Source organism: Prionailurus bengalensis, chromosome E2 (genome assembly GCF_016509475.1).
Source record: "Prionailurus bengalensis isolate Pbe53 chromosome E2, Fcat_Pben_1.1_paternal_pri, whole genome shotgun sequence".
Taxonomy (NCBI): Eukaryota; Metazoa; Chordata; class Mammalia; order Carnivora; family Felidae; genus Prionailurus; species Prionailurus bengalensis.
In genome coordinates this window covers 57820442-57845112 of record NC_057352.1, presented here as the reverse complement: position 1 = coordinate 57845112, position 24671 = coordinate 57820442, and the positions used below count along the sequence as shown (strand labels likewise).

Genomic DNA, 24671 nt, shown 5'->3' with positions numbered 1-24671 from the left:
CTGGGCCACCTCTGCCCCCCCGTGGCTGTGGACCTGTCCCCAGGCAGCCACAGAGATGGCCGTGCCCCCTATTGCCTCTTGAGTATGGCAAGAGAGAAAACTCCAGACTGGATTCCGAGAAGCGGAGCCAGCCTCCGGCAGTTCTGGAAGAAGGAGATGGGGGGTGGGGCTCCCAACTGGCCGGTTCCAAGCCGCGAGGCCTTGGGGGCGTGGCTTCACCCCGTGGAACTAGAGAAAACCTCACGAGCTCTGCTGATGTCCCGGTGGCACCGTTGGGCTAAGTTACGCAAGACGTTACTGCGGGTAAGGTGGGCGCCCCTGTCCGTTTCTCCGCACGTCCTGTAACGGCACCATCCTTTCAGATAAGAAGGGTTTAAAAATTGTTTTTTAAAAAGACAAACGGGTAGACGACCTTGGCATAAGGTCTAATCTGACTGTGACACGTAGCGGCGGGGGGAGAACAGATGTGTTCCTCCCCTTCTACAATCTTTTCCGGAAAACCTTCCTAGGATCCGTGGTTCCCAGGAGCACAAGAAAAAGCATGTAGGATCTCTTTGCTCTGAAGGACGGCCCAGATGACCTGTTGGTTTTCTTTAAAGGGCTCACTCGGGGCGCCTGGGTGGCTCAGTCGGTTGAGCGGCCGACTTCAGCTCAGGTCATGATCTCACGTTCCGTGAGTTCGAGCCCCGCGTCGGGCTCTGTGCTGACAGCTCAGAGCCTGGAGCCAGTTTCAGATTCTGTGTCTCCCTCTCTCTCTGCCCCTCCCCAATTCATGCTCTGTCTCTCTCTGTCTCAAAAATAAATAAACATTAAAAAAAAAATTTAAAGGGCTCACAGAGGCGCCTGGTACGCGGTACGTGGTCCCAAGGAGCTGGCTCCCGTGTTACGGTTGCCATGAGGCGTGATGTAACAACATAGGGCCCCCCGCCAGGAACAGATCCTCGGAAGGATTAACTGCCCACCTGTCACTGCCGGGCGGCGAATGATCTTGGGCGAGTCACAAGACGTCCTGGGGTCTGCCGGCCTCCTTTGTAAAAGGCGGTCTCTGGTGTGGACATCTAGGGGACAGTCTGCCCACCACTCGTGCGTGCGTTTTCCCAAGACCCCCCCCCCTCCTGGTGCCCACCCCTACCCTCTTTGGGAGAGCTTCTGGCTCTTTCTTTAGCCTTCCCTAAAAAAAGCCTCGTCAGCCTTCCGGACTCCATGCGCCCCAGTGGGGCCGCGTCCACGGTGTGACCCAGGGCCACCGGCACCATTTGCAAAATGAACATGCGGGCCCCTTGGTCAACCACTGCTAAGAATTTCATTAAGCCAAGTGGGGGCCCCTCTGAGCATCTACCCCTGGAGCCCTGGAGGGTCTCCCCAACCCTCCTCTGTGGGACCTTGTTCCTCATCTTGTCTGACTTCCTCCTCCCGCCCAACTTCCCTACCCTCCGGCCAGTGTCCCCCGGGAACTTTCCTAACAAAGCGCTTTCAACAAGCCCTCCTCCCCAGGTCGGTCTCAGAGGCATCCAACCCAGACCCAGAGCAGTGCGCACGAGGCTGGATATTCCAGAAGCCGAGCTGCGCTGACGCCTCACCCCAGAATCCCCCGCCCCCACCCATCTCCAGGGTTCAAGGGCTTGAGCGCATGTGATTTAAGATCACGGGGCGGGGCTGTTAAAACTACGAATCCTACCCGAGCAGGTAAGTTCGTTTCTGTTTTGTAAGGGGCGCTTTATTTTGAGAACATTTGGCATGGGGACATGCCTCCCAGAGACAAATCTGGAAGAAATGCGCAACAACACAGACACGGAAAGGGGCTTGACACAGCTCACAAAGGCAGTGACCTCTTCCAGGGTGGGCTCCGTGGGGTCTCCGGGTCTAGCGGGGCTGCTAGGTGTGCTGTGTTCCCCGGATGGTCACACGGGGACCCAGTGCTCCCGCGAAGTCACCCAGCCAGGCGGGTCATGCTGGCATCGAGAGCCGGGTGTCCTGTGTCTGAGTATGTCTGTTGAGCTGGGCATGGCCTCTGGGGGTCAAATCGTGTTTGGTCCAACGGTTTCCAAGGCTTAGCGGAAAGTGGAAGAATGTTCCTGCGCGCTGGCTGGAAGAGAAGCAAAGAAGGAATGAGAGCTGCTGCTGGGGGCAGGACAGAGGTCACAGTCTGTGCCACCGCCCCCCCCCCACCCCAATACCAGGAAGATACCAGTTTCCCTAGGACTGAATTCTTTTTTTTAATTTTTTTAAATGTTTTATTTATTTTTGAGACAGAGAGAGACAGAGCATGAACAGGTGAGGGGCAGAGAGAGAGGGAGACACAGAATCCGAAACAGGCTCCAGGCTCCAAGCAGTCAGCCCAGAGCCTGACGCGGGGCTCGAACTCACGGACCGCGAGATCGTGACCTGAGCCGAAGTCGGACGCTTAACCGACAGCCACCCAGGCGCCCCAATCCCTAGGACTGAATTCTTAACTTACCATCAGTCTCTCTGGGCATCATCTTGTTTAGTTCAACGCATCCCTCTCCATCACGCAAACTGCCTCTCACGCCCCGCGCTACCCCGTCGCCCTCCCCGCACCCCCGCGCATCCCCATGGGAGGCCACTGCCCGAGGTGGGTCAGACCCACCCCAAGGACCGTTCCTGGCATCAGCAGGTAAGAGACACGCTGGCACCAATCCTCGAGGGCTCGAGATCTTGCTGGAGGACTCGCGCCAGAATGTTCTGGAATGTGAAGCCTGATGTTTGCCTTTCGAGGACATTCTGGGGGGCGTGAGCTGCTTTGAAGGGCTTCTGTTTACCGTGGGCACACGTGTGGGGCCTTCACGGGGTGGGGAGGGCATTCAGGCTTTCTTAGCAGATGCTCCCGGTCACAGGCACACATCTCGCCTTGGAGCATCTCCTCTGAGAGCAGGGCCTTCCCTGGGGACCCCTCTGATGCCAGCCTCGCCGCCGTCATTCCGTGGTGGCCTCCCCGTGGCTCCTCGAAGCCACGGTCTCTCCTGCCCTTGGGACTCCTACCCTTCCAGCTACCCTGACCAGGCCCCGTTCCCCAGGCCGCCCCAAGGCGGCTCTTCTGTCCCGTCTCAGATCTTGGCTCAGACGTGAGCTCCACGCACGGCCCCTCCCCGACCTGGCTACTCTCCCTCACGCCCCCGTCCGTTCCCTTCACGACAGGCATCGCAGGCCGATTTCCTTGCTGACTTGTGTGGTCTCCTGCCGGGGGGAGGCCCCTAGGAGCAGGAACCCCGGCCGTCCCGAAGGGCTGCTGAGGAACCGGGTGCCCGGCACGCGCCTGTCTCGGAGCTGGCACTTGACCGTATCGTGTGACGGAGGGAGGGACAGAGGGACAGACTCCGGGGGGCAGCGGGGGACTCGTCGGCCGTTCACGGAGGCCCTAAAACCAGGCATGGAAAGGAAGGCTGCAGCCTAGTCTTTGGATTTAGGTCCAGGTGGTCTGGAAACTTCTGGTGACACAGCCACTTCTCGTATACGCCTACTTGGGACACCGCAAAGGAATTCTGAAATTCTAGCCCCGGGTAAAACCCCACTCTCCCCCTCCCACCGGTCACCTTGGTGAGTAAAGCTACCGAGGACACCTGCGCCCGAACCCTCCCCTGCCACCGGCCACCACTCCCCGGACTGACCTGCCCCATTGCCTCACTGAAAGTGCCTCAAGGGTCCTTTTCCGGGCTCGGCCACATTCTTGGAGTCGCCCTCTGCAAAGAGAGCAGGGCTCGGTCAGGGCGGGCAAGTCTTCTGCGGCTCACCAGCCACTGCCAGATGGAGTCTGGACACCTGGCTCCCTGTCCCTGTGCCTTCTTCCCCCGCAGATGAGGTCACCCAAGGCCGACCTGCAGCCTCTGGCCTCTCCTCACCGTGGCCACAGCCCCCGTGTGGTCTGGCCCTGCCTCCCTTTCTGGCCCCGTCTCCCGCCACTGTCCCCCTTGTTCACTACACACTCCAGCTGCCGCGACGGCCAAAGTGCTTCCAACCTCAGAATTCTCACACTGGCTGTTCCTCTGCCCACTAATTCTTATTCTCTAGGCTGAGCTCAAATGGCCCCTCCTCAGGAAGCTTTCCTTGGTATCCTAGTCCAAGGTATCCTTTTCCCTAGTGTCCTCGGTGTGACTTCAGTCACCCTGATCACTGTTTTTACTAAGTAACTACTTGGGTTTGTATTTATTTCCTGCTTGACGTTAGCTGCCTGATGGGAAGGACTGGGTCTGTCATGTCCACAAATGTAGCCCCAACCTCTAGCACAGGATGAAGACCAATGCTTGATAAATATGTGCTGTAAATTCTTAATAAAGAAATGATGGATGGAAGAATGGATGGATGGATGGATGGATGGATGGATGGATGGATGGATAGATGAATGGACAGGTGGATGGATGGATGAGTGGATGGATGGATGGATGGATGGGTGGAAGGAAGGATGGAAGGAAGGATGGAAAGAAGGATAGAAGAATACAGTATTGGATAGATGAATAGATGGATGGAAGGAAGGAAAAAGAAGGAAGGAAGGAAGGAAAGAAGGAAGGAAGGAAGGAAGGAAGGACAGATAGAAGGATGGATAGAAGAAAGGATAGAAAGATGGATAAAAGAACAGAGTATTGGATACATCGATGAATGGATGGATGGATGGATGGATGGATGGATAGATGGATGGATGGAAGGATGGGTGGAAGGAAGGATGGAAGGAAGGATGGAAAAGAAGGATAGAAGAATACAGTATTGGATAGATGGATAGATGGATGGAAGGAAGGAAAAAAAAGGAAGGAAGGAAGGAAGGAAGGAAGGAAGGAAGGAAGGAAGGACAGATAGAAGGATGGATAGAAGAAAGGATAGAAAGATGGATAAAAGAACAGAGTATTGGATACATCGATGAATGGATGGATGGATGGATGGATGGATGGATGGATAGATGGATGGATGGATGGATAGATGGATGGATGGATGGATGGATGGATGGATGGATAGATGGATGGATGGATGGATGGATGGATGGATGGATGGAAGGAAGGAAAGAAGGAAGGAAGGACGGACGGATAGAAGGAAGGATGGAAAGATGGATAGAAGTACAGTATTGGATAGATTGATACACAGATACATCATGGATAGCTCAATGAAGGATTAGATAGAAGAAGAGTGTCAGCCATATTTCCAACCCCCTGAAAGTAGGAAGGACTTAAACACACCCAGTACCCAGTTGTAACATTTAACACAAAGCCATTTGTCTTCTATGAGCCCCTCGTTGGCTCCCACCTCCTCTCACCACCAGGCAACAGGGCTTCCATGTTCTTTTCTAATCCTAGTTCTCAATTTGTCCCGGGGGAGACATCCCTGAACTGCTGCCTCAGTCCCAGGCTGCAGCCTAGAACGCCCCCTGCCGTGTCAGGTGCCCCTGGAGGGCTGCTCAGGGTGGAGGAGAGATTTTCACACCGGAAGTGGCTTGGCATCCCACCACCTCACCCCCAAGGGCCACCTGATGGCACACGAGCGACTGGGCAGAAATGGGGATTTCCCTTCACAGCAGCTTCAGACTGTGGCCCTGAAAAGAGTCACTGGGGTTCTAGATTTCTTTTTTCACCCAAGAAACTCTCAGTGCCCCCGTTTAGTGCCCTCTGCAAAGGAAGAGTGGTTTCTTCTCCTACCTGGGTATTCCTTGTAAAACTTGTGTCGTAGGAATCGCCCATCTGCAAAACAAGCGAGAGGGTGAAATTCCTTCCAGTGAGCTCAGGAGGCCACAACTATCTTCCTAAGAATACAAAGGATTATTTGTGCGTCCACTCTCGTTCCCTGCCAGGTGTGCACGGAGTTTCCAGACGCTGCGTGACGGGCAATATCGCAGCGGATCGAGTGCAGGAGTCGACGTGAGCGTCTCTCTGCTCCCCAGGCACAAATGAGAGAGAACTGCAGAGATGTGAGCCAATGCCCAGCTTCAATTTGTGTGTGTGTTGGAAAGTACAGTGACCTTTAAAGGAAACGCTATTTCTCTTGAATGCGCGTCGCGTTTATCGTCGTCGTTTTTAAACGAACGAACACACACATCTTTCTCACGCCTGGGCTTTAGTTTCTAACGTGGTCGTCATCCGTGGCCACACAAGGGGGAGCTCTGTGGGGTCCTCAATGGTTTTTGAGTGTAAGGGGGGGTCCCGAGACCAAAACGTTTGGGAACCACTGTGTTAACAGAGGAACCGGAAGCAGAAGTCCAACATATCACTCAGCAAAGGTCATGACAAGGTGTGCAATTCGCATAGGGAGTACACGGTGCTTTTGTGAGTCTGTTCCAAGGAGACCTGAATGCCTGCAGTGCACGTGACAAAGTAACTTGAGTAGCTAATCTTCATTGCCCTGCCTCGCTAATCCTCTCTGAGCCTCAGTTTCCTCACCTGGAAATGGGCAGAGAATTGGCACCTCTTAAAATTATTGTGAGGGTTAAAACAAACAATTTCCCTTAAACCATAGATATGCAAATGATAGGAGGAACCACATGAAACCGACATTTTTGTATGTAAAAAAAGTGTTGGGGGGGGCTCCCGGGGGGGAGCTCAGTTGAGCGTCAGATTCTTGATTTCAGCTCAGGTCATGATCCCAGGGTCGTGGGATCGATCCTTGCCTTGGGTTCCGCACTGAGCGTGGATCCTGTTTGGGATTCTGTCTCTCCCTCTCTCTCTGCCCTTCCCCCCTCATCTAAAATAAAATAACTTTTTAAATTATTTTTTAATGTTTTTTAATTTTTATTTTTATTTTAGTTTTGAGAGAGACAGAACGTAAACGAGGAAGGGGCAGAGGGAGAGGGAGACACAGAATCCGAAACAGGCCCCAGGCTCTGAGCTGTCAGCACAGAACCCGATGCGGGGCTCGAACTCATGGACTCTGAGATCATGACCTGAGGCGAAGTCGGATGCTTAATCCACTGAGCCACCTAGGTGCCCCTTTAATGTTTATTTTTGAGAGACACAGAGAGATAGAGCGTGAGCAGGAGAGGGGCAGAGAGAGAGGGAGACACAGAACCGGAAGCAGGTTCCAGGCTCCGAGCTGTCAGCACAGAGCCCGATGCGGGGCTCGAACTCACAAACCGCAAGATCATGACCCGAGCTGAATTCAGCCGCTCAACTGACCGAACCACCCAGGCGCCCCTAGAATAAAATAAAAGAATTTTAAAATAAAAGAACTTTAAAAAGCGGTTGACTCCGGAACTTCAGACGTCTCGAATTACTGAGGATTCCCACTGTTGATGATCATCGACCCCACCGCCCCCTCCGTCGTCGCCAGCCTATCACTGCGGGGAAACATTTGTGCCAAGGACGTCTGGCCAGGTCCCGCAGAAGTTTCTCTGGGCAACGCCGCCATGGGTGAGCTCCCCCCCTCCTCAGGGCATCAGCACTGTCAACAAAGCACATTCACACACTGGAAACTAACATACTGTTTTGCCAATTTCGTCTCCATTTTAAAGATCACCCTTGGGCAACAGTGAGACATTTGGTTTCCTTGTTTTGCGGCCGTCCTAAAAAGCGTCAGGGTGTTCAGGGACAGCACTGACATTTATCACACAGGGCGCCAGAACCCCGAGGAGCCGATCCACACCCTCGCGCTGATAGCTTATCAGCAACCAGGGCAAAAACTATTTTCTGAAGCAAATGGCAGGGTTTTTCCAGGCTGGCGGCGATGAAGCGTTCTTGGGCCTTCCTCCTCCTTGGGGACATGTGTTGGTCCGCCACACCACAGGGAGGAGAGAGAGGTATGTTTGGAGCTGAACACCCTCCACGCACCGTCATGTCATTTTTACAAACTAGATCTCCCCTGCTCGCGGCTGCACGACGATCTCCTGTCCTCACGCAGCACCGGCAGGGTCGCCTTGCCAGAGGCAAGCCTGGGGGACACGGGACGCTCAGCCTCGGAGTGACCTCACACCCATCCCAGAGAAATGCACTGACTCCCCAGACCCTGCTCTCCGAAGAGTCAGCTTTCCTGCTTGTGTCGAAGTTCACATTCCTCTTAAGACATGAACCCCTCAGATGTCAGGCTCCAGGCGGATGGACCGTAAAACCCGAACGGTCACCGGCACGCCGAGAAGCTGGCTCTCAGAGGAGCCTTGCATCTTGGGTGTAGGCATGAGATCTGCAACCTACTCTCAGAGAGTCCCCCAGGAGAGACAGCAGGGGCTGGAGAGGGAAGAGAGAGACCATAATGGGTCACCGGGATGGAGGGGTCAAGGCACTATTGCCTTGAAGTCTCAAATCATTTCAAATATGTAGCTTAAAAGAAATCTTAAATAAGCGGCTTTTTTTCTGGTTATCCTGGGACACAGTGCCCCCACTCCTCCCTGAGGCTCCTGCTCCAAAGGTCACTGTTGGAGATCGAGACATTTCCAAACTCCCACGTAATCACCAACAATTACTGCTAACCGACAGCCCCCTCGGAACGAGGCTAAGAGGAATTTCACTAACATTTCTATCCGGAAGGCTCCGACCATCCCTGGGGGCGGGGAGAACACACGCACGTGCACACGCACCCCACACGGGCTCTGCAGCCCGAGAACAGGCTCAGAATTCCCCCTCTACGGTGCAGATGGTGTAGAGAAGCTTCCGACCTCGAGTTCTCCCTCTTCTATGACACAGATGACAGGGCATGGGGTAGCATATTATCAGCCCATTTTACAGATGAGGAAACTGAGGCTCAGAGATTTGAAGCACCCGTTCCCAGCTAGGAGGTGGCAGGACTCCAAGGCCTGTGTCCCCTGCAGGGTGAGACGACTCAGAAGAGGGGAGGCGGGACAGGAGGAGCTCTCGGCCAGGCTTGGAGGGCGCTGGTGGTTTTCTCTGGGACAGGCCTCCCCCCCTCCCCCGGGGCGTTACAGGGAGGGTGGGGCAGGCGCCAAGAGCACGGCTTGGGCGCCCACACTCACCTGCCTGTCGGCGCTGCTTGACACACTGCCCGCGGTTGGGGATGCCCTCGGCCACATCGCCGGGGCTCAGGATGTGGCAGTCGTAGCCCGAGGGGCAGAGGAGGGGCTCCGCCCCGTCCTCCGTGGTGCTGCAGGCCTCGGCTGTGGGAGGGACACAGGCCGCGTGCTGGGTGGACGCAGGGGACCATGTACCCCCAGATCCCAGGCTGTGCCTTGCGTCTCGCTCACCGTGGCACCTTCATGCAGACGCACATAGGCACGCGCACACACACCAACGCACAGTCCAAAGTCACGTGATCCCAAACACCCTAATGTGCATCGTGACACACGTACACACACGTTCATCTACACAGAGGCTCACACTTCACCCAAAAAGGCCTGACACACGCACGCACTCACACATGCACACATGTGCACACACACAAATCCTGACACGCATACGTGCCCTCACATCTACAGCCACAGGCATACACACGCGTTCATACACAACTCGGGACACACACATAATTTCGCCACCCATGGCTCTTAACACACACATACACACACACACTCACACCTACGGTCACACACATTTGCATGCACACGGACACGCAAACATCCAGACGCAGCGCAAGGACAGCCACACGGGTGCCGCACCGCCTCACCGACGCAGTCGCGCACACGCATGCGTGCAGCGTCACAGGCACAGTCGCACCGACACACGTGCACACACTCCCACCCTCCCGTTTTGGGGACCCCGGGCCTGCCTGCCTGCTCCCCACCCACCCGGAGTCGTCGTCGTCACCACGGAGCCGTGGACCCCTTATTATGATCTGGGGGATCTGAAAGCCACCCCCACCCCCTCCCTCTCAAACCTCCACCCAGGGAGGAGGAGGCCCCCAGTCCTAGGGAAAGTCGAGCCCTATACGGTTCTGCGTTTTCTGAGAGTCTGGCCAAGCCCCAGTCGCCACCGTTCTAGGTCGAGTATTTGAGGTACTGGAGGGCAGGCAGCCTGCCGCAGCAGAGACAGCCTGAGAAGGAGGGATCCTGACTCTGACGCCGGGGTGGGCTTCTCCCCGTAGGCACCTTGCAACACCTCCTCAGGGCCATCCAGGAGCCAGCCGTTGCCACCAAGCCATCGAGGTTTCGGCTGCACTAGCCAGTCTAAAACTAACAAAACGATACATGGTTACATTGAGCCCCGCCCCAGGCAGCTGAGAAACGCCCCAGCCTCTGGGAACGGGGCGAGGGGCGGGGGGGGGGAGGGAAGTCTACATTTCACGATGAAACACAGAGGCTCCCTGCCGCACATTCCCCCAGTTTTTTCGGTAACAGAACTTTGAGTTTCGCCTAGGCACTGGGGCCGAGCTGGAGACTACATCTCCCAGCGTTCCTTGCAGCTAGGTGTGGCCACGTGACTGAGTCCTGACCAATAGGATGTCAGCAGAGGCGATGACGCAAGTTTCTGTTCTCGCCGGGGCTTTGGTGCCTGTTTGCTCCGTGCTGTCCCTCTGCCTGCAGCCTGGGAGCCACTCTGACCTTGCAGAGCAACAAGTGGAAGGAACCTGGGTCCCTGGATGACTGGACCGGGGCCACCTACCTGCCATGGACCACCCATCTCCTCGGGCCTATTAACCAAAGGAGGAGTAAATAGGTTGGGCTCCTGGGCTTATGGGTCTTTCTGTCATAGCCTCGTAGCCTGCTCTGTGACCAATACATGTTTAACAAGAGGACCAACCCACGCGTAGGGCTGTAAAGTGTTCAAAATCCCAAAGCAGGGGTGGAGCGCCCAAATGCCTCCAGGGTGCAGGTAGGTAACATAAGTAAGAAAAGCCGCCGGGTAGGGCCGTGGCAGACTGGAGACAGTCCCTGCCTCAACGGGTCAGCTGCTGGTCGTTGCGACCAACGAACAATTGGACCGCTCTGCCTGGCCAGTGAAAGCTAGTCACTCGCTGATGCGTTGATTCTTTTAATTTCCACTGAGTACTTTTCAGATGCCTGGAGTCTAGTTTAGATGGGGGACGTCCAGCAGTGAAGGAAACAGACCGATCTCTGCCTTATGCGGCTGACCTTCAAGTGGGGAGAACAGTCAATGAGTGAATAAAACACGGTGTTCCAGACTGTGCTATAAAGAAAAATTAAGCAGGGAAAGGAGGGCGAGGAATGGCTGGAGGAGGGCTTGCCATTTCGAGAGAGAGGTGTTCCCTGAAAAATGACCACCTCCGGACAAAGATCGGAAGGAGCTGTGTGGGTGTCCCACGGAAGGATGTTCCAGGCAGTGAGAGATTCCCACATACGGGCCCAGATGCTGGAGTAGGGGCCCCACAGCCCTGCACTCAGGGCGTAAGGCAGTGGACACTCCCAGCGTTGCCTGCTGTGTGATCTTGGGCAAGCAACTCAGCGTCTCTGAGCTTCAGTGTCTTCAGCTGTAAAACAGGGCCGCGTGAGCATTAAACGAGATAACGTATGGAAAGGCTGTCAGGAGTGTCGTGAACAGTTGTATAGTTTGCGCACTGCTCAAAAGCACCTGGTGTAGGTGGCAAGCGAGGCGAGAACACCTGCACGCTGTCACAGTCCAAAGCAAGCGGCATCTTCTTTGACTTGCCCACCCAGAGGGAAGTACCTCCTTGTGCTTCCTTCCACTGGCGGGGGGTGGGGGTGGGGGAGTGGCATATTGTCTTTTTTGTTAATAAGGGGCCCTCTAGGAGCTCTCCTGGCCCTGGGTGCCAGCCTAGTCCCCGGACAAGAGGCAGTGCTTAAACGCAAGGTGGATTGTAATTATGAGCACAATTAAGGGTGCCGAATCCCTTGTCATCGCCGTGACCTCACCCCAAAGAAAACAAAGTGTGGTCATTCTTGCTTCGGCCTTGGGAGGAAGGGCTGGGCTGCCTTCTCAGGCGGCCTTCAGCAGTCGAGGCCCATGGGACCCGGACGCCTCTCCCTGAGAGGGGCAGTCCACACGGGCAGGCTGTCATCGAAAGCCTCAGCCCCAAGGAGAACGGAGAGGGAAGGAGGCTATACTGCGTCCCCATCCTACCCACTTAGGGACACCTTTTCTCCGCGCTGGGGGGACGCAGCTGCCTACCCACTCCTCAATATCCCCGCAAGCTGTCCAGAAGGGATCTAAAACTCCTTCCCTTCAAAGGCGAACGAGCTCCCGAGGGCTCTTTCTGCCACAGAAGTCGTCATTAAGGTTTAACAAACCCCTTGTGAAAGATCTGCTCCCTGCCACCGCAGCCACCCGTTCAGAGCCCTCCAGGAGTTGCGTTTCAGTCCCGTTTTACAGGGGGGGGGGGGGGGGTTCAGGGGCTGCCCAGCCAGCCGGTGGACTCGAACTCAGGAGTCTGCAGCCCCCCTGCCTCTCTGGGGCACACCCCATCCGGACTGCTGAGGTCAGTCTCCACATCCAATACCCCCAGGGCGGGGATCAGGAGGTGAAGGGGAGTGCGTCTGGTGGCGGTCCGGGGAAAACCGGAGGGCCCGCTGCCTTCTAGGGGCACCTGGGGCCCCAGCAGGTGGTGGCCCAGGGGCTGCGGTCCAGTGTTTGTAAGAAGAGCCGGACAGGTGTATTTTTGTTTTAGTGAGAAACCTCCGCATCGCCTTAGGAAGGGGCGTCGTCCCCAGAACCGGCCTCTCCAAGGCCATGCGCGCCGAGGGCAGTGGCGTGTCCGCGCGCGCCGGGGTGCCTGCTCCGCGCGCCCCTCTCGCACGCAGGCGACCCCCCTCCCCGAGGCGCCCCCCGTCCCCGCCCGATTCCCGGGCCCCGGCGCCTACCTGGCGGGGGCGGCACGGCCTCCAGGCAGGCGTAGGCGCAGCCGTTGTAGCAGCAGCGCCGGTGCCGCGGGCACTCGGAGTCGGCCTGGCAGCGCGCGGCCTGGCAGGCGCCCGGGGGCAGCGAGCGCGGCGGCGGCGGGCAGCGGTCTGCGCGGGGCTGCCGGGGGCCCCCCGCCTCCTCGGCCTGCGGGGAGAGCGCGCGTCAGCGGCGCGGACCCGGCCCCCGGGTCCCCGTCGCCGCCCAGCGGAGGTGGGCGCGTGCCGGCAGCCGGCCTGGAGAGGCGACCCTGTCCTGCGCCCGCTCCGGATACGGATCTGCGTGCGCGTGCGTGCATGCGTGTCGCGTGTGCTTGTGTATGCGCGTGTGCGTGTGTATGTGCGCGCGTGTATGCGTATGCGCGTGTAAGCGTGCGCGTGCGTGCATGCGTGCCCGCGTGTATGCGTGTGCATGCGTGTGCGTGTGTGCACGTGTCTGCGTATACACACATAGATACATACACCCATAGATTTCCACATATATCTCTCTTGCAACCCGTATGTTTACGCAGAGCTCTGAGGATTTACAACCCACACCGAAAACGGATAAACCCACACAACTTGGAGAAATCTCACAAACAGGATACTGAACCGGAGGGGGGAAAAAAGCCAGCTCCAAAGAGAACACACAGTGTGGTTCCTTTGATCCTTTCAGTTCAAACACAGACAATGGTGACGTCTGGTGTGAGAAGTCAGCAGAGTGCCCCCCCCCCCCACCGTGGGTGGGGACCAGGAGGGGCCCCGGGGCCCGCCCTGTTCTGCTTCCTGATCTGGGTGCTGGTTACACGGGTGTGTTCACGGTGTGAAGCTGGACACGTGATTTTCCCACTTTTCAGTATTATGTTTCAATAGAAAGTTAAAAATAAGATACTATACTTACCGTATAGGAAATATGGGCACATGACCAATAAAATAAGCACTTTAGAGGTGAGGCTGGGAGGCTTAGTCACCCCAGGCAACCCACACTGGGTCCCTTCGACACCAGCCCCCATCCATGCTGGGAACACTGTTCTGCTTCTGGATTTGAAAGTGGGCTATGCGGACGGCATGCCTTACACACCCCTACACACACACACACACACACACACACACACACATACACACACAGAATAGGTTCATTGGGAAAAACCCAGGCTTCCCCCACCTCTTGGCCCCTTCCTCAACTGCTCCTGCCATCTAAACATCTAAATTCCTATTTGCCCCTGGCCTCCGCTCCCCTGCAAATGTATCCATACTTCAAAACCCTGCCCCCTTGTACAAGCAAATAATGCTTGTCCGCGGACTGGAGTAGTGTGTGGCCATTAAATCTGTCTTTAACCCACTGATGAAAGATCGCCAAGATATGGTGGTTGGTGAAGAATATGAAGGTGCAGGGGGCTCCTGGGTGGCGCAGTCAGTTGAGCTCAGGTCGGGATCTCATGGTTTGTGGGTTCGAGCCCCGCGCGTGGGGCAGCTCGGGGCCTGGCGCCTGCTTCGGATTCTGTGTCTCCCTCTCTCTCTGCCCCTTCCCCCCTTCAAAAATAAATAAGCATTAAAGAATTAAGGTGCAGAACAGTTTGTATGCTACACGCCTACGTTTTAAAATACACATAGGCACACTCATGTAATATGTATATGCCTGCCCAGAACATTTTTGGAAGGATACACAAGAACACGCAAGAAACTGTTATCAAAGATTGGCTTTGGAGAGAAGAATTCAGTTCTGAAGCAGCCAAGGGGGTGTCTCTTCACTGGGTATTCATTTGCCCTGCTTCAATATTATTTTTGCCATGCACACAGTATTTTTTCAGTTTTAAGAAGACGATCAAACATTTGAAAAAGAAGAGAAGTACGTATGAAGGCATTTTTAAATTTTTTTAAATACTTATTTTTGAGAGAGAGAGAGAGAGAGAGAGAGAGTGAACAGGGGAGGAGCAGAGAGAGAGGGAGACACAGAATCTGAAGCAGGCGCCAGGCTCCGAGCTGCTAGCACCCAGCCCGACGCGGGGCTCGAACTCACGAACCGCAACATGGTGACCCCAGCCGAAGTCGGACGCTCACCCGACGGAGCCACCCAGGCGCCCATGAAAGCATGTTTAACGACAGGAAAAACACTTAATGATATGTTAGGGAAAATAAAGAGCAAGGAACAAACTGGCAAATGCCCTCTGACCTCAACGGAGTTAAAAAAAAAAAAAAAAAGGCGGGAAGGTCAAAAATGTGTCCACATCTTTGCCCTCCACCCGCCCGCCCCAGCTACTGCGGAGGCTGCAAAGTCTATGCGCTGCTTCCAATGCCCTGTAGGGGGCGTCGGGTCACCGAGGATAGGTCCCGAGAGCAGGTGCATTTTGGAAGTGTCATCCCAAGGACCAATGGTTTTCAAACTACGTCCCAGGGCACCCGTGGGGCTTAGAGGGAGGAACAAGAGGGAAAAGAAAGCAGGGACCAAGTGAGGCAGGGGCAGCCTGGGGAGGACGGGGCTCCCGGCCCCTCCCCAGCTTCGCCGAGAGAAGTCCTCTTTTCTCCTATATATATATGTCTGCCATTTAATTCGTGAAATGTAAGAATGAAGCCAACATTTGGCATATAAGGAAACAAAGACTGCAGAAGATGGTGGTTCTCCCCTCAAAACAAAGGGGAGACCGGAGCGCGGACTCGCAAACTGGTTCAGCCTTTTCACCACCCCCTGCTCAGGCCGGTCCCCGTAAGTCCTGTATCATCGTGAATAATTTTCAACCCCTCGCCGTTAGCTCTTACTTCGTTTTCCTCAGAATGAACAAAATTGGACTCACGTTGGGGCCCGACCACTGTGATCCTAATGCAAGGTGGCAGCCGGCCCGGCTTCCTTGGGAGGGTGATGAAGAAAGGCCCGCGCATGGTCGGGAGGCCGGGGTGGAGGGCGGGGGGCTTCCGCATGGCCCGTTCGGACTCAAGGCCTCATTTAGGGGACTCACTGCAGCCTGCGGATCACAAGTGAAACCCTGTGTCCCCCCCACTGCCACCCCAGCCCCTGCCTCCCAGTCTGGTGACTTCCTAATGGGAGCCCAGCAGGGGTGTGACGAGAGATCAATTTTAGATGTGCCCCTGCTTTCTGAGGGACCTTCAGACGTCGTCTCCCAGAATTTGGAGAGGACAAAAGGGATAAGCGCCTTAGAAGTCAAATCTCCCGAGTTATTTACGGTGCGGCCGAAACAACAGATGGTCGTGGGTGATAACAGAACCGATGTCACCGAGGGGCCCAGATTAAAGGATTAAATGTTTTGGAAAATGTTTCATATCATGCAAGGTGATGCCTGTCTTCCTGAAAAAGCGTGAATTTTAGGAGCTCTGGGAGAGAACTTTTATCAGAGAGAGAAATACATCACCCTCAGTGGGGCCCCCTCCCGTGGAGGACAAAAGGGTAAAGGTCAGCCAAAGCTGGCTGGTGCCCGCCCCCAGCCCCTCTGCCTCCCAGACTCACCCCTCCCTTGCGCATCCCTGTTCAGCCGACTCGGCTTCTCTGAGGTCCCTGGAGCGGTGCTACCTCGGGGCCTTTGCACGGGCTGTGTCTCCCACCTGAGATGCCAGCCTGGCCCCGTGCTCACTTCCCCCAGGTCTCCCCGAACAGGGGCTCCCCTCCAACTCGGCACCTCTTAGCAAGCCTCAGCACCTGCTCTGGTCGCATGAGGCCAGCGGGGGGCGTTCTATTGTTATCCCCACTAAAGATGAGGCCCCTGAGACCTGCAGAATGAGAGGTGTGCCCAAGGCCACAGGCCGAGAAGGGTCACGAGCCCAAGTCTACACTTCTCTCTCCAGAGGCCCCAGTAATGGATCCAAACTATACATCTAGAATCAGCAGCCTCAATTTCTGAAGGTTTGCTCAGACGCCTTCCTCCTCCTTGCCTTGAAGCCTTCCACACACTGTTCCCTCCGCTCAGAACTTTCCCCAGAGGACTGCTGCTCTTTCTTTGGGGCAAGAACTTAGGCGCTGTGTCTGGTTTTTGAGCGTAGCAAGATGGATGGGGCTAAGGCCCGTGACCTCGTAAACTGTTCAGGCTGAGTTCGGCAGGGAACCAACGCACTAGACAAGTCTGGGTTTGAATCCTGTAGCTCTGTGATCACGCAGGAAAGCCACGGACTTATTTCAGCCTCTGTTTTCCTCCTCCGCAAAATGGGCGCAGGAGGCACTTGTGCTGCGGGCGTTTGTGGTGGGAGCCGACGAGGGTGCGCAGGCACTTTCCAGCCTCTTGGAATTAGGCTTCCCGTTCTTGTTGTCGGGTCTGTCTGGATCCGGGCCTTCCCCGCCTCCCCGTCCCACGTCCCCACCCCTGCCCGCCGCCGCTGCCGGTGCGCCAGCCCCAGCTCAGGACACAGTCAGAGAGAGAACCGCCTCCCCCGGGCACAGATTCTGGAGAGAACTCGACCCAGGCTCCACCCTTCGCCACCCCAGTCAGCCCGGCCCTCCAGCGCCCCTCGGCCGAAAAGAAAATCATGGCACGTCAAATCGCGCGGACAGACGAGGCGGCTCACCCCAGAACGACAACATCCTTCGCGAAAACCCCAGGGCAACCCGCGATTTCCAGCTTTTATTTCCAGGCCCGCGAAGGGGCTGTATTGCAAGTCTGTGTCCAAACCGCTGCTGGACGCACGCTTATGGAACCGCCCAGACAAGAACTCTCCAGGGCGGTGTGCCCTACTCGGATAAAAATGCCTCCCCCTTAAGATTTCCCACGAGGTGGTTATGGTTTTTTTCACTCCTCTGGGAGAGAGTTCTGGAAGCCCCTGGGGATCTGCGGGGCCACTCTACTGCCGGTGCCCCCAGGAAGCGGGTTAAGGAAATAGCGATTCTGGCCCCTTTCGGTGGAAAGCGCCATTCTTCAAGTTCAAGTGTGGATTCTCCTGAAGCCAGCAGCCTCGTGTCCAACCAAAGGAGTCTGGCTGAAGAAAGAATGGCACATCTGTATCGCAGAACACAACAGAGGCCTTTGAAAAGAGGACACAGGGGGCGCCCGGGTGGCTCAGCCAGTTAAGCGTCCGACTCTTGATCTCGGCTCAGGTCACGATCTCGCGGTCCATGAGTTCGAGCCCCGCGTCAGGCTCTGGGCTGATGGCTCGGAGCCTGGAGACTGTTTCCGATTCTGTGTCTCCCTCTCTCTCTGCCCCTCCCCCGTTCATGCTCTGCCTCTGTCCCAAAAAAAATAAACGTTGAAAAAAAAAATTTTTTTAATAAATTTAAAAAAAAATCGTTTCACGTGACGTGAATTTGATCTCCATAAAACATCTTTTACACACTGTGAATAAACACCATGAAGAGAAAAAAAAATGTGAGTACACCTGTTTTCACGGGATTGCCGGGGCACACACACACCAAGATGCCAACGGGGCTTACGCCCTGGAGGGAGAATTCGAGCTTTTTTACGCGGTTGTCACTTTCGGTATCGTCTGGATTTCTTCTACAGTAAACATTACTTGTATAATCAGGAAACAATTTTGATCCGTTTCCATTTAAGGAGAAAGAATCCAATCTCCAAAGCTGCCCCAATTTACCCACATCCCTCCCTCTGTGCTCTCCACCCACTTCATTCCGCGTGCAAGAGCTTTACCCTTCTTTGGAATGTTCCAGCGACTTAACGGCCAGACCAATAAAAGTGCGCCCCAGGCCTGATTTGCTTGGTGCCGGAAGAAAGCCAATTTTCCTGTAAGCGTTACTTGCCCTTCCTCTGGAATTTGGACGTCAAAAAGTCTAAAAATACGTCTGTCCCTGGAACAGGGGCTTACAGCTCAGTGCGCGTTGATGAATGCCGTTTCCTGACACCCTGGGACCTCAGCGCTGGGCTCTGGGAGCAGAACTGGGTGCATCGCTAAGGGACTTCCTCAGAGAGGCACGCAAAGTCCCAGATCTCACACCAGCGATGACCTCATCGCAGCGCATGTTGCCGGCAAACTCGACCGACTCCTTTAGCCGGGGGCCCCCGGGCACTGCGGCGCACCAGGAAGTCTTCTGGAACTTTCTATCCCCTTCCATCCTGTTCTGGAAGGTTTTAACATAACTTATCCATTCCCTTCGTGCTACATTCATAGTTCCCAGGCCGACTACGTGCCAGGCGGGCTGGCTCCAAACAATGCTGGGCTGGACCAGAAGACATCCCTCCCTTCACGGGGCTCAGCTCCAGGACAAGGGACAAACACCGAACCAGACGTCACACAGAGACCGCAAACATATTGCCTCTTTTTTTTTCTGCCATCTGCAAAATCGGTTAATGAAAAACTAAAGCCACGTTAAAAAATTAAAAAAAGCAGGCACATCATATTAAAGGGGCTGAATGCTAGGGAGAAGTCGAGGTGATATGAAAGCACTTAAGGGAACCGCCTTCCGAGGAGAAGACCGAAAGCTAAGACCACAACGACCCGGTGTGGGTGCGCTTGTCCATCACCCACACAGAAATTCTGCTCCCGTTCCCTCCCCCCCAGCGCCCGGCACCTCTAATGTACCCTCTGTGTCTACGGGCTTGCCTATTCCGGAAAGTCGACGCAAAGAGATCCTACAGGACGTGGCCTTTTGTGGCCGCCTTTTTCCACTTAGCTTAATGTTTTCAGGGTTCATCCCTCCCGTAGCAAGGGGGACGACCCCACTCCCGTTTCTATGGCCGAATAATATTCCACCGCACGGATTGGTCATCTTTCATTTTTTTTTCCTTCCGAGCTTCCGGACCTTTCCAGCTCTGGCCGCCTTGACTGGCGCTGCTGTGGACCGTCAGGCAGTCTTCCTCTGCTTTCTCACCTCCCTCCCGCGGGCACGCTCCCCGATGATAACCACCCGGTTGCCCTGGATGCTTCTTCCCTCGGTCATTTCCGCCTGGGACTGATTGCAGGCCTGGAACCTCAGACGGGGAAGCCGGCTGCAGGGAGGAGGAAGTGACTCGGCCAGCTCATCGCCACCGCCGCCATCCTCCATTCTGAAGAGGTTTCCGCGTGCCCGTGACGTGCGGGACACCGGGCTACGGCCAACCGTGGGGTTGTTCCCCTCGGCACGTCACTTCCCCTCTCCCGCCCCCAGGTAGGACCCACGGGGCCTTGGCCGTGAACACCCCAGGGCCCCCGAGCAGCCCTCGCTCCTCTGCATGGAGGCGCCTTAGAGGTCCTGATGATGGGGTCCCGCGGGGGGTGCGAGCTCACATCTTCCAAGGAGTGAGGCGAGTCCCCGGGACTCCGACGGTGTAATGACCACTTCGCCTGTCCCCGGCCGGAACGGCCTGGGGGTGAGTCACGTCTCACCAGGGCCTCGAGTTCCTCATCCGGGCGATGTCTGTCGTCAGGGCTGCTGGCTGCAAGCAGCAGAAATTGGCAGAAATTGGACACCGCAGGGGTGTCCCCGGGGCCGCTCTGAGAAAGCCCCACAAGCTGGGGGCTGCACACAACAGGAGCGCGCTGTCTCACGGCTCCGGAGGCCAGGAGGCGGAAATCAAGGTGGTGGGTGGGGGTGGCGGGGCCTGGTTTCTTCTGCAAGTTGTGCGGGAGGATCCGAGCCGCACCGGCCTGCGGCTTCTGGTGGCTCCCGGCAATCTGACGTCCCTTGGCTCGGACACGCAGCTCTCCGTTCGCCACCTCTGTCTTCACTTGGCCTCCCCGCCGTGGCTCTGCCTCCGGGTCTCCTCTCCTCACCAGCCACACTGGGTTCGGGGAGCGCCCGCCTCACTCCCGAGTGTCCTCGTCTTGATGAATCCCATTTACAACAGCCCTGTTTCCAGATAAGGTCCCGTTTCCAGGTAACCAGGGGTTAGGATCTGAGCATCTCTTTCTCGAGGGACACGGTGGAACCCGCCACGCACGCCCGAGACCAGGATTCCAGGGCAGGGCGGGTTCTTGGGAGGGGTCCCAGGAAGCTCTGGCGGGCGGGGAAGGGGCAGAGCCCATCCAGGGGGCGTTAATACGCAGGCAATTGACAGGCGGGGGGGGGGCGGGGGCAGCTGGCGCTCAGACCCGAGGGGAACCTCTGGGACACTGTACGGACTGTTCTTCAGAGGTGTCCCACCCAAGGATGAGGAAGCCGGGTCTGTCTTCGAGTCCCATCTGCTCCCCTGGTGGGAACCCCCAGCATCTTGGCCCGTCCTGGGTGTCGGCTGAGCGTGTCCCCCAGCCAGGGAGGTACGGTCGTATCCGAGAGCCCTTCTGTCTCTCCTACTCGTGCTAACTTCTCAAAAAAATAAATAAGCAACAATAAGACGCAAGAAAAGACTCGGGAGGTCACCGAAATCACAAGGGGGAAGGGGGGCCAGCTTGGGGAGGCAGCCCTTCCTCCTGCCGCACCCCCTCAGCGCCCCCTCAGCCAGGCAGGCGCCCCTGGGCAGGGTGGGTACTGCCCAGCGACCTCCAGCTGCCCTGGACGGGAGCTTGGGGGATGAGCCAGACTCAGCCACGGTGACGCACGGAGAACTGGGGCCACCCGGTCCCCGGTGACATGGTGGCTGCAGAGGGCCCCACCCGGTAAAAGTTGGGAGGCTCCTGAGACTTAACAGGTGGCGAGTGCTTGTCCTGACACATAGCGAGGGCTCAGCAAAGCACTGTTCCATCGAACGCCTGCTCCACCGAATGGGCCGAGCGCCCCGAAGCAGGCCGCCGGGCTATTTACAAACATCTTGCCTCCGTTTTATCCAGCCTGGCAAATATTTGGTGCCATGTTGCCTGTCTGGTCCGGTTTTATGTGTATTATTATTTTTTTAATTTTGTGAATGTTTATTTTCGAGAGACGGGGGACGGGGAGGGGCGGAGAGAGAGGGAGACACAGAATCTGAAACACGCTCCAGGTTCTGAGCTGTCGGCACAGAGCTCGACGCGGGGCTCGAACTCACGAACCGCGAGATCAAGACCGGAGCCGAAGTCGGGCGCTTAACCGACGGGGCCCCCCAGGCGCCCCGTGGTCTGGTTTTGTGTTTAATAGTGCACATGAAGAGGAGGGGCAAAGCCGGTGCTGCCTGCCCCCCCACGCTGTGGGCGGGGAGGCCGAGGTTCAGAGGGGGGGCCCTCTTTCTCACGACGAGCCCCCCAGTGGCCTCCTTGGGGACGGAAGGCCGTGCCTCCCTCTCTGCCGTGTCTCTAAGTCCTCGGGCAGGAAGGCAGGTGGACACGGTGGGCCAAGCGCGCTGGGCCCGCTCTGCCCTCTCTGCCCAGGGCTGGGCCTCGAGAAAGGGAGAGGGGGCAGCCACGTGCTGGCCCAGGCCCTACAACCAGCCTCGGCAGGTGCCCTGTGAGGCCACCTCGAGGGCGGGCGCCTTGCGAGGAGCTGGGCAGTGGCTCTATGCTTTGATTTTTTTTTTTTTAATTTTTCAAGTTTATTCACTGTGAGAGAGGCAGAGCGAGCAGGGCGGGGGTGGGGGGGGGAGGGCAGAGAGGGAGGGGAAGAGAGAATCCCAAGCGGGCTCCGCGCTGTCGGCGTGGAGCCCGACGCGGGGCTCGAACGCCCGAAATGCGAGATCGTGACCTGAGCCGAAACCGAGAGTCGGACGCTTTTCCGACCGAGCCACGCAGGCGCCCCTGGTTTAATTTTAACAAGGGCTCTATTTAACTCTCCAGAGTGGGTTTCAGCACCCTACGGGACACCCGGCCTTTCCTCACCCTGACCTGCCCCCCCCCCCCGGTCCTCAAGGGTCCGGGGTCAAGGCTGAAGACCACCCTCCCCCCCGCCAACCCCGTGCCCAGGGTCCCCAGCCTCCCAGCCTCCCCCCTCCCGCCTGGCAAGATGGCAGGTCCGTTCCTATGACGCTGTGGGACAAAGTGGAGATCAGCCCAGACGACACGTTGGAGATCTCTTTGTGGTCCGAGAACCAAAGTCCTAAATGAGCCATCCTGCTGGGCCAGCAAAGAGCAAGGAGGTGTCAAACCTGAGAGGGGTCTCTCTCCCTCCTTGCACAAACCCTCCCCTGCAGTGAGGGCCCCTTCAGGGGCTCCCAGATACACCATTTGTGCCTCACGCTCTGCCCACATTGCGTCTTCTTCCAGGGATGTCCTTACTCCTCCTAATCCTTAATAGTTCTTCAAGATCTGGCCAGGGTCTCCCCTCCTCCAGGAAGCCTTCAGGGATTGCTCTCCCTTCTCCAAACACCTATGGTCATTTCAGTTGCCACTATTCTTTTCCACTCCCGGTGGCCTCCTGCCTGAGCTGGAGAACGTGAGCCCTGGAGGCTGAGATTAGCCTCGATACAGTTTCAAGCATCTCACCGTGGCAGGCGGCATGAAACATTCCCCTTTCCCACTGATCTACCCGGCAAACTCCTACTCATCCCTCAGAGCCCAATGTTGAATGTCCTCAACCCTGGAAGACCCCTTCCTGACTCTTCTGGAGCAGAGCTGAACACATTCTTCTGGGTTTCCAGTGCGTTTGCCCATAATTAATTCACAGGAACGTACCGAGTGCCGACTGAATGGCAGACGCCTGGCCAGGTACCAGGAGCACTGCACTGAACGAGACACAATCAGGCCTCACCTCGAGGGTCCTATATCCCAGCTGGGGTGGCAAGCGCCACCCAGTTTCACAACGATTTCACGAAGTCACCAAGAGGCACCGAGCACTTGCTATGTTAAGGGGACTCGTTCAATCCTGCGAGAGTCAGTGCTGTCTCCTTGACTCCTCCCCACCCCTGTGCTCCCTGTGCTAGAAAGGGGGGGGGGCGTTAAGATCACACACGCACCCCCCCCCCGGGGTGCCTGGGTGGCTCAGTCGGTTGGGCGTCCGACTTCGGCTCAGGTCACGATCTCGCGGTTCGTGAGTTCGAGCCCCGCGTCGGGCTCTGTGCTGACGGCTCAGAGCCTGGAGCCTGTTTCGGATTCCGTGTCTCCCTCTCTCTGCCCCTTCCCTGCTCATGCTCTGTCTTTCTCTGTCTCTCAAAAATGAATAAACGTTAAAAAAAATTAAAAAAAAATAAGATTATACCCTCCTGCCCCCGGTCTCTCTCGCCTGGTCCCCTTCCTGCCTTATTTCTCTCCTTGGCACCTGTTTTCCTTATCTCTCATTTACTCTCTCACTACATCGCGATCTCCCCGAAGCAGAGAACCGCTGTCTATATGCCCACAGCCTAGAAGAGCGCCCGGTAAACAGGGGTGACCGAAAAACAGGTGTTGAAAGAACCGCATCCCTCTAACACTCTGTCTTTTCCAGATGAGATCGCTGGTGCTCAGAGATGTCAAACAAGTCGCCTGAAGTCACACAGCTGGTAAGCAGCAGAGTCTGAATGCAAACCCAGACCCCCGGCTCCAAGGTGCACGCTTCCCGCCCTCTGCTGTGCTGTCCTATCCCTTTGTACCGCCACCACATGTCACCCGACCGCCTCCCCCACTCGACCACGTCCCCCCCGAGGGTGGGAGCCGCTGTCTCCGTGGTGAACCCACAGGACCGCACACAGTGCCTGACCCAGCAGAGCAGTCTCTACTAAATGTTTACTGAACGAGTAAGTGACCGCACGAATGCCTAATTACGTCTTATAAACGCTTGGTTGTTGATGGTTGAGAACACAACACTCAGTTTCGAGCCCTTGGGAGTCTCAAAGCAGGGGCTGTCCTCTCTGGTGGGCCAAAGCGTGTCACCATCCCCCTGCGCGTTTTTTTTGCGGCGCCCTCCGCCTCTTGGCTCACAGACCAGGGGCCGTGAGCGAGGGCGGGGAGCTCATCTGCCCACCTCCCGACCTTGGCACACGTGCGTGCCGGCCCGCCCGAGTCTGGGGGCCGCCCGTCCCCTCCCGGCCTCCCCGCCCCGGGCACTTACGCGGGGCTTCTCGGCCAGCCTGGCGTGCAGCGCCCGTCTCCAGATATTCTTGGCAGAACTGGCTTCGCGGACAAGCAGCAGGAAGGACAGAGCCCAGATGACCTTCCTCCCGCCGCTGCCCATCCCGCGGCCGGCAGAAGGCATTTCCTCCCACACGGGGCAGAGAAGAGGGGCCCCTCTTGCCGGGAGTGGGGGGGGGCCTGCAAGTGGGGGACAGAAGCGTGCACGGTCCGCCGGGCTCTCAGCTGCACTCGGCCGGGCCCCTCGGATCATGTG

The 24671-nt window shown here is 56.7% G+C and overlaps 1 protein-coding gene and 1 long non-coding RNA gene across 2 annotated transcripts; one reads left to right on the top strand and one right to left on the bottom strand.

Annotated features, from left to right (window-relative positions):
* The first annotated feature begins 1328 nt into the window (after positions 1–1328).
* LOC122494543 lies at positions 1329–5984 on the top strand. The gene is made up of 2 exons (XR_006300197.1): positions 1329–1686; positions 5789–5984. It is a non-coding gene; the product is annotated as an uncharacterized LOC122494543 (long non-coding RNA).
* WFDC1 (WAP four-disulfide core domain 1) lies at positions 1688–24671 on the bottom strand. The gene is made up of 7 exons (XM_043599787.1): positions 24396–24671; positions 12647–12830; positions 9959–10042; positions 8894–9034; positions 5637–5678; positions 3627–3698; positions 1688–2086 (listed from the first exon to the last, which is right to left on the bottom strand). The coding sequence occupies exons 1-6, from the start codon at positions 24666–24668 to the stop codon at positions 3640–3642; spliced, it is 783 nt and encodes a 260-aa protein (XP_043455722.1). The 5' UTR covers positions 24669–24671; the 3' UTR covers positions 1688–2086; positions 3627–3639.